Source organism: Gymnoscopelus microlampas, assembly GCF_963454915.1.
Source record: "Gymnoscopelus microlampas genome assembly, chromosome: 2".
NCBI classification, from domain to species: Eukaryota; Metazoa; Chordata; class Actinopteri; order Myctophiformes; family Myctophidae; genus Gymnoscopelus; species Gymnoscopelus microlampas.
This window is the reverse complement of record NC_139939.1, coordinates 37,211,783-37,221,207: the sequence shown is the minus strand read 5'-3', so window position 1 is coordinate 37,221,207 and position 9,425 is coordinate 37,211,783. Positions and strand designations below refer to the sequence as shown.

The 9,425-nt window shown below is 40.5% G+C and overlaps 2 protein-coding genes across 3 annotated transcripts in view; both read left to right on the top strand.

Annotated features, from left to right (window-relative positions):
* The window catches only part of dkk2 (dickkopf WNT signaling pathway inhibitor 2), a 413,162-nt gene that overhangs the window by 92,688 nt on the left and 311,049 nt on the right, over positions 1 to 9,425 (top strand). The window lies entirely within an intron of this gene.
* The window catches only part of tbck (TBC1 domain containing kinase), an 83,619-nt gene continuing 74,316 nt past the window's right edge, over positions 123 to 9,425 (top strand). For both annotated transcript variants that reach the window (XM_084041536.1, XM_084041535.1), the window contains exons 1-10: positions 123 to 225; positions 2,256 to 2,477; positions 4,822 to 4,894; positions 5,819 to 5,933; positions 6,253 to 6,326; positions 6,541 to 6,682; positions 7,097 to 7,157; positions 7,249 to 7,310; positions 7,492 to 7,553; positions 9,306 to 9,425. The exon at positions 9,306 to 9,425 is cut by the window's right edge and continues 29 nt beyond it. In XM_084041536.1, the coding sequence (XP_083897662.1) occupies positions 2,285 to 2,477; positions 4,822 to 4,894; positions 5,819 to 5,933; positions 6,253 to 6,326; positions 6,541 to 6,682; positions 7,097 to 7,157; positions 7,249 to 7,310; positions 7,492 to 7,553; positions 9,306 to 9,425 (902 nt within the window). In that variant the 5' untranslated portion in view covers positions 123 to 225; positions 2,256 to 2,284. The remainder of the gene's footprint in view (positions 226 to 2,255; positions 2,478 to 4,821; positions 4,895 to 5,818; positions 5,934 to 6,252; positions 6,327 to 6,540; positions 6,683 to 7,096; positions 7,158 to 7,248; positions 7,311 to 7,491; positions 7,554 to 9,305) is intronic.

The window sequence follows — 9,425 nt, the reverse complement described above, 5'->3', positions numbered from 1 at the left end:
GTTTCTTTAAATATAAAACATAAATAGATAACAAAACGTTTAGTTTATTTGGTGTTAGTTCTGTACTCACGCTCAAATGCTTCCCACACGCCGCTTAGTTGGTCGCACAAAATTAACGTCATAGTCACGCTCACTCAGCTGTTCCTCAAACCAGAAGAAAGCATTCATTCCTATGGTTCTTAAACATTGTTTATGCTTCATCATTATGTGCCACTGCCATTAAACGTGAGTACAGACTTATACACAAATAAAACATATTTTTTTTGGTTGGCCGTATGCAAAACATCGCTGCACTAATGTAACTGTTATCTGAACATTCATATTCAAAACAGAAGCAGCACATATATATTATGGCTTATGTGGTGATGGCAAATGTGCATAGTATACTGTCAATCTGTCATATCATATTTGTCAACTTAACAATAGGCGATAATGACAATAAAGGATAATCTAATGCAAAGAAATGTTGAACCTAAAATAATGTTTCTATAATAAATGTATTCATTCTTTTTTATTATAAATTATATATTTATGAATTATTAACTGTTCTGTTAAACACTTATTATTATTATTATTATTATTATTATTATTATTGCATGATACTTGTCCATTTATCTCAGTGTTTCTCAACCTTTACATTTTTAAGGATCCCCACTTTGATATGCATTTAGGCCACACAGACCCCCATTGAATACAATATTTTATCTCTGGGACCCCTAGAAAATGTTGTTTATTGTTTGACATGATTTTGTCTGGTCTGGTCTGTCATGTGACCCAGAATTACCTTGCTGTCTGTCTATGCACTGTTGGCGATAACTGATCAAAATAGCGTGTGTGTGAGATAGTGTGTGTGAGAGAGAGAGAATTTAATTGTAAAGTGCTTTGGAGAAAGGTGCTCAATATAAATGCACCATTTACCATTTAGAGGCTAGGGTTAATTGCAAAAGACTGACTGAGGGGTCCAATACTGGACAAGAACTGACAGAGACTTTTGTATCGATTTGGTCGTTTGTATACTGGTTCGGGCCGCTACGCGGCCCTCACTTCTTGTAGCCTGGCCCGCACATCGGAGACAGAGAAAGTAGAGATGCCCGGATGGGCTTTTTCGTCAGCCTAATCCACATGTACACGTTCATTATCCATCTGTCATCCAACTGCATTAGATAATATTGGTTTTATGCTGCTGTTCTGTCATGTGACATTCAGTGTTGGCTACTGTAATATTTGCGAGTGAGTAGGCTATTGTAACTTTAGGACAACTGCTGGTCAACTATTTTGAGAAGACTGATGAAAGCCTAGTTGTCAATGGTTGTATTTACCCAAGCCCCCAGAGCCCAGTGGTTGCATTGAAGCGCTTTGACATGCTGGCCATTCATAGGTACTGCAGCTAAAAACGACTGGGGCCACTGTACATGAACGAGCAAAAACGGTTTCGACCAATGGGCTCGACTCATGAGCATGCGCACGTGGCTGCGCACCGAGGTGACGCAAAACGCGCCGCAGAAGCCCCAAATAGTCCTCGCCCATCTCATTTCCCAACCCGGAAGAAGGGGTGATTTTGGCCCATGCGATGGGTGAGCAATTCAATCCAAGTGGATGGGAGGGGATATCCGGTGCCCTCTCTATTATTTTTAACTCATCGTTGTTTTTAGCCTACCATACAAATGCATCACAGCGAGCTGGACAAAGATGTGCACTTTACAACTGCCTCTGTGTCAGTATGAAGTGTTTTGGTTCCTACCTGTACCTGTTGCTACATTGGGGCGGAACACATTTTTGTTGCGCCAGTGTTTGCGCCCGGACGCACGCATAATAACAAAAAAAAGTATTAGTATAGACAACAGCAACACGTTTCCTAACCCTACTGGTCGGTGTTACACCAATTGTGTTAAGTCATCCGATTCCGTGACCTGTCTTCAGTGCAGTTGGCAGGACGCGACGGGAAGTAAACTGAATTCGATAGGTAACCAAATATGGTGTACGACATACCAAGTGTTTCTTTATTTTTATGCACAATAATTGAAAATGGATTAGATCAAACAGCTTGTCCCTGATTCATATTAAATTTGTTCTGTTACCTATAAACACAGTGTTACTGATTAAGAGGCATCTGCGTGCCATCTTGTTATTAATTTATTATTCCTTAGTATAAAACTAATTCCACGAAAAAAAGTGTATCATTAGTTTTAGATAAACCGCCAGTTTGCTTCCCACAAGAATGTTAAACTGTCAACTCTGTTATCTTGTCTGAACAGTCTGAGAATTAGGCTGAACCAGGATAACCATGCGGCCCCTCAGAGATGCCCAGCTGGGGGCCTTCACTTTCTTTGCCTCTGCCCTCCCTCATGATGTCTGTGGGAGCAATGGTCTCCCCCTCACTCCAAACTCTATCAAGATCCTTGGACGCTTCCAGATCCTCAAGACCATCACCCATCCCAGGCTCTGCCAATATGTGGACATCACTAGAGGGAAGCATGGTACGTCTCTCTCTTTGTATAACTGCCATATCGTATGGGAATTGAATTGTATGGTACTAGAAGTTCGGGCCGCGTGACGCGTCGTTCACTTTGCAGTGCCACCTTACAGGCACCTCACAGTGTGAGAGAGAGTTTTGTGCTCTCCTGGTGCGATCTGACGGCATCCTAGAATTTATAGGTAGGATGTAATGTCATATTTATAGGTAGGATGTGATGTCATGCTGTCGTGAGATTACGTCACACTGGCGTTGTGTCCATATTCGGGACGACCGTCTCATCGTGATGTCAGATTACGTCACACTGGCGTGATGTCAGATTACGTCACACTGGCCACATACAACGTACGTACATACTGACAACCGACATGGCGCAGGATTCAAATTGTATATATAGATGATGATGTATGAATTGTATTGTAGGACTGGTTAATTAACCAAAAATATATCAATCAACCGAAAATATATAACATTTCATAAAGTGATGACATGAGGGATCTCCAATCCATATATGGGCATAAAAGGGACATGGACTGACGGGTACAGAGATCTCCATATATGGTGGAAGGTAGAATAAATAATCTAAGACAGTAAAATAATCAATTAAAAGCAAATAAAAAATGGTCTGCACTTAAATCAAAACAGGAACAGCAACTGGTAAGGGCTTCTGCAACAATCTTTTTGAAACTCCTAAGGGAAATTAAGGGTGCCAATTTAAGATGGGTCTGAGACTCAAAACCAAGAGCCAAAGTAAGATAGGCTTCTTTTACCTGCCGCTGTATGCAGAGCAGGCACTGTGAAACACAACTATGCGTTAGATCATATACTGTATGTATAATATAATATAATATAGTATAACATGTCAGATCTTCCATTTCTTGTAACTAGTTTCTTGTTTTCTAGTCTCAGATATTGCATATTTGTTGTTTGACCATTAGCACTTTCACTAAAGTCAAAGTGTTATTTGTCTTTCATTTGTGGCATCAATCAAAACTTAGAATAAAACTTTAATGAGCAAATAAAAAAATACATTAAAAAAACAATAAAGTGAGTTATTTTAGGCAGAGTGCTTTCTGCTTTCCTCGTGCATTTGTTTGTGTGTCTGGTAAGCGTGCACGTGGACATTCATTTATTGACTTCCTGAGTTGTTGAAAGCTGTCTTGCTTGAGTTACTTCACTCTGTATTAATGTCCAGATGTTTTGTTTGGTTGACGGTCTGCAGACTGTGTTGGATGAATGTTATGTAACATTGTTTTCAAGTGCAGAGATGGAGAGGATGTTTTAAATGATTAAAGAAAGCTTATGAAGTTACACAATGACTTACCGAGCTACAGCATGTACAGTAATGGTTACCAACCTTATGCAACATGAAAGGGATATTTTATATTATTCAGTGAGTGCCAATAAACAAATGTTTACTGATACCAAAATTCAACAAATGTTGGGTTTGCTTTGACATCTTTATCCATTAAAGTGCCTTAAAACTCAACTGCAACAGCTGAACTCTTTTGAACTCTTCTCCATTTTGCCACCTCTGTGGTCATTTTCTACACTTTACGTTGTCCATTTAACACTCCATATATTGTATGAATTCAGGGATGTTGTTTATTGTGAGATTGTGTGGTGGTGATCTGGAGGTTGATCTTTGATTTTGTCTACCTATTTTGTTCTATGACACTGTGACTTTGTGTTTGTTCTGCATAGTGCAGGCTATTGTATAGGTCTATATGTCACAGTACGATTGGAAAAACAGTTAGATTGAAAAAGGTGCACCTTTCACCGACGGAGGCGCGCCGCCTGAAGGTGACTTGAGCCACGAGAGGCACCGCCGATCGAGCTTAAGCGAGAGTTGCGTAATCACCTTAAGTCGACTCAGCGCCGTCCGATTTATGTCTTTATGTCTCTATGTATTTACCTCCGAGACGTAATTTCCTTTTCTGACAGGGGGGGGGGGTGAACTCGAAGAAAACAAGCACTCCTTTTTCAATCTGACTGTAACATATATACTACTGTATATTGTTGTTTCATTATTGATGGCGCTGTTGGGTTATTATTTCCAGAACACTTTAAAAAAATAGCCGATCTACAAGCTCCCAACGCATTGCATCTGCTAATTTTGTGTGACACTTGTATGATGAAGTAGTAGGGCATTAATTTTTGAAAAAAATAACAAAAAATGTAGAACATGGAGGTATGAGGTTTCTGCCTGACAGCAACCATATCTTACAGTACTTTGAATTACTCTCAGTCTGTATCTGCAACTTAACTGCTGTTCTGAGTCTGCCAACTGAATTTTTCCCCTGTGGCATCAATAAAGGTCTGTTCTGTTCTGTTCTGTTCATCTACAGAACGGTTAGTGGTCGTTGCTGAGCACAATGAGAGCAGTTTAAGTGACGTCCAAAAACAAGGGAACATAGTCAGGTAAGATTAACATTATATTAAGCCTATCCTCTTTTATTTCTTTAGCCATGTGATGAACCCAGTGTTTCAACTCACTTTTGTTGGAGTCAGATTCAGAATCAACTTTATTGTCACAGCACAGGTTTAAAGAAGTGGGTGAAATTCGTTTTTGTGCAAGCTCCATCGTTTTCATAGTTTTCGGTGGGGGGGGGGGGGGCGTACTTGAGATAAAGTGCGAACAGATTGTCAACGTAATTGTCAAGTTCAACCACATAGTCCACAATGAGCTGTAACTTTCTTAGGTAAAAATCCACAAGAAAAGTAAAATCCATGTCTAGCCTGCTGTTAGGCTCACATAGAGCGGTAACTTCCACAAGTAAAATCCACATGGTATCTACAATGGAAAGTAAAGTCCAAGGCCAGCCTGATGACAGGCGGTGAAGTCTTACTGTGTAAACTGTGTAAAAAATCGTTGATAAAGTACATTGAGTGAAACCACTACTATATGTTTTACTCTTGCCATCTACTGGTTGACGTGTACAATAACAACATTATGATATTTTATAACAAAGTATCATATGCTGCCAAAACCATAGCTGACATTACTCTTGTGGTTTTGGTTTGTTTAAACTTCACTGTTTTACTTGAAACTACACAGACTGACCGACTGATAAATAATACTTAGAGGTAGGACCTATGCACACAGCACCTAAACAAAGGCACCTTACATTGTGAATTGTGCAATTGCTATTGTATAGTATTTTAGTACTAATTTTTACTGCAGTTGCTTTTGTCTTATATTTTTACTCTCTTATATTTGTTTATGATAAAGAATATTGACCAGAGATATTTGTTCTCTATAGCGCTGCTTTGAATTTGAAGAAAATATGATGGTTACAAACTCACTATTTGAGTAAACATGGTTACATGCTCTATGTATTTTAGTCCAGAGAAGGTTCTGCAGATAGCATATGAGGTCCTTGAAGGTCTGGATTTCATGAACAACCATGGCATGGTGCACAGAGCCCTCAACGCCCACAATGTCCTCCTGGACTGTAAGGTACGGACTCCTTTACATTCATCTCTACAACACATTTGAGAGTGTTTTTTACCTTCATATCAGAACACATTTAAGTGGGGTTAAGTGTAATTTACATACATATCCAGAACACATGTGGGTGGGGTTAATTGTCTTACATTCATATCTAGAACACATTTGGGTGGTGTTAAGTGTTTTTATTACATTCATATCAGACAACACATTTGGGTGGTGTTAAGTGTCTCTTACATTCATATCCAGACCACATTTGGGTCGGTTTAGGTGACTAAACAGAGTCCTGTTGGGGTCAAATGTAATATTAGATGATTTGTCTTTTTAGGGGAATGTCAAGCTTGCGAAGTTTGGCCTCTATCACATGACTGATCATGGGGCTGATGTGGACTTTCCCATTGGGTAAGCCTATATTCACTGTGATATCTTCTTGACATTAAAGCTTAGTATGCTACAGTATGTCTCTATTAAATATGCACTAAACTAGTGCCATAAACATGCTTTTATTGCCTAAAGCACATCATGATTCGCATGTAGATGTTTTAATTGTATTTCAGACCAAGGCGTTCAGTTTCACTAAAATTACAACACTAGTTATTTATTGTCACACCCACAGTTACCCATCATACCTTGCTCCAGAGGTGATTGCCCAGGGTTCCTTTCATCCCAGTGACCCTTCCCATGATGTGGTTCCTCTACCCTCAGGACCCAAATCTGACATCTGGTCTCTGGGAGTTCTGCTGTTTGAGATCTGTGCAGTAAGAATCCTTAAGAAATGTAGTCATTTTGGTAAACAAAATACACAGCTGACGCTCTCACAATAAGTGAGCAGGCCTTCCTCATGGACAGTTCAGTAGGAAACTGCCATTGGCAATGTGTTGAACACACATTGTATGAGGCTGAGATTGAACCTGTAACCTTTTGTTTTCTCTAAAAAGGCAATTTTCCCCTCATATTGACAATAGGACCATTTTTTGATTTAATCAATTAACCCTGGAGTGTGTATTTTGAACAAAAAAATGATTTTAAATCCAAAATAGAGAAAAGACATTCTACAAGTTCACACTGAGTCGGGCTAATTTCGACATTTGTTATACAACAAAATATATAGAGCTGTGGTTAAATGATAATTGTTTCCATTTAAACGGAATGCTGTGAACCTATTGTTACAGGGCAGACGACTGCTGCACAATATTGATATCAGTGAGAGATTGAAATTCATCTTAACCTTGGGTGAGTGAGAAGGTTGTAATATCTAGAGTACTTTGATGCCGTTTGTCTTAATCAGGCTTATGGACAGTACTTGATTTGTCTGGATTCTCAGGTTGCATAGATGACATTGTCACTGTCCTGGCGGAGGAGCATGGTTGCCTGGACGCCATCAAGGTAGGTTTGAATTAATACTTGTGTGTTGGTGTCCTATTCAGGTCCATTCATCCATTCATGGTTCTTTGTAAAAAATGTTTAAATGTTTTCAGGTGGTGCTTTAGATCTTACAAAGGCATAAAAGGGGATTGACTGTATACTCTGGCGTAACTAATATGATTGTCCTTGTGCCTCTATACAGGAGCTGCCTGAGAATGTCCTTGAGTTATTAAGGAAATGCTTGACCTTTCTTCCATCCAAAAGGTAAACAAACTCTGACTCCACTGGACATCATATCCTGTTGGACGACATTTGGCATTTTTTCTTCAAGATACTTTTGTTACGGAGATTAACTATGAACTATTCGCAGCATGGAACAGGAAAGCAAGATTCCTGAATACTGAAGCCAGCTGGTTAAACGATACCAAAATGAGCAGATGTTAGTATGTTAGGTATCTGCCAAAATAAAAAGACATTCTTTGCGGTGGATAACTGATATAATGTTTATAACCGCTAAAGGTTGAATTGGTTGAATTGCTTTTTTGAAAGTTGCAAATATATTATTCACATTACAACTATATTCCATTTCAGTCTGGAGAGTTGTCACCAGTGGTTATGAGGCACATAATCCCACGTTGAACGAGTGACTACTAAACAATTACCAGTGCAAACGATTTATAGGTGTATGTAACTACAGTATATATTGTGCTGTTTAGAATGAGTGTCTATGTAAGCTGTGGCATTATAGATTCTATCAATGCTTGATCTGTCTACCCTATTCTTAACGTATCATTTGCAACACAAATAAAGGATTTAGTCTTTTGTTTGGGAAGGACAAGTGAAAACGTTTTAATTGCTCCTTTCACTGTCACTCAACCAACTTGGCAACATGTCCTTTATAATCATTTGTAATTATTCTTCAGACATTCCATGACAAGCCTCTATCGTAGAACAAATTATTGCGACCGTAGGTCGCATTTACTATAGAAACCTGCTCCAGGTGTCCGTCCGTCACCCCGTCCCTCCGTCACACACGTCCGTCACACACGTCCGTCACACACGTCCGTCACACTTTTGCCCTGCTCATATCTCCGCACCCGTTGCCCCGATCCATGCCAGATTTTGCACACACACTCCTTACCTGCCAAACTACACCCTCCAAGGACCCCCGGAGCTCCAGGGACCCCCAGCTGCCTCGGGGACCCCCAAGTGTAAAAAATGAGCACATGTGGACAAATTACCAAATGACCACCCCAACGGGGCTGCTCACGGGGCATTCCCGGGGACCACCCACTCCTGGTGCTCCAGAACGGATGCAAAAGTGGTGGCGCCCCCAGTGGAGGACCCCCTGCCACTGCAGCTCACATAAAATGCCGTAACTCGGGCTAGGAGCGTCCGGGAGAGCCGCGGCCGGTACCTATTCGTCCGCCAAGGCAACGCGGACACCCCACCCCTAATTTCTCACATGGCCCTCTTCTAGCGCCACCTTCAGGCCGCTTTTCACAACACATTTTTGCCCACTACTCCTACAGTTTTGCCCCTAAAAACACGCAAATTGCTACACACTACACAGTATGTGTACACTCATGTCATCAACATGCCTGCCACCACATTTCTTAGACCACCAAACAAAACTATACATTGCCCACACAACTAGGAACCAATCGCCGTTACAGCCCTCTTCTGTATACATGTGACCTACGGTCGCTTATCTCCCGATTAGGGAGTCTTACTGGTAATGTACTGTATGTATGATGGATGGAATCCATCCATTTGTCCCAGGTGATTCCAAAACTGCATACCAAATCAAAGTAATATCCACATTGTCAGATTACAATGTCTACACAAAGTGACCACAAGTGCAACAATAAAAAAGAGCAAAAAGGGAAACAAGACATTTCCATTCATGCAGAAATCAGCTTTTTCCCTTATATACTTTTAGCCATCTACAAATCAGTATGAGATTACAAGTGCTGTTGGGTAGCCTCTGTGTCTTGTGTGTTGTGTCCCATCCAGGCCTACCCCTGCAGAGCTGCTGAGGGACCCTGTGTTTGATGGGATATCCTGTCTGTACACTCCGTTCCAGAAGCCTGTTAATTTATTTTCCTCCTCTCTTCGCTGTGCACACCTGGAGCT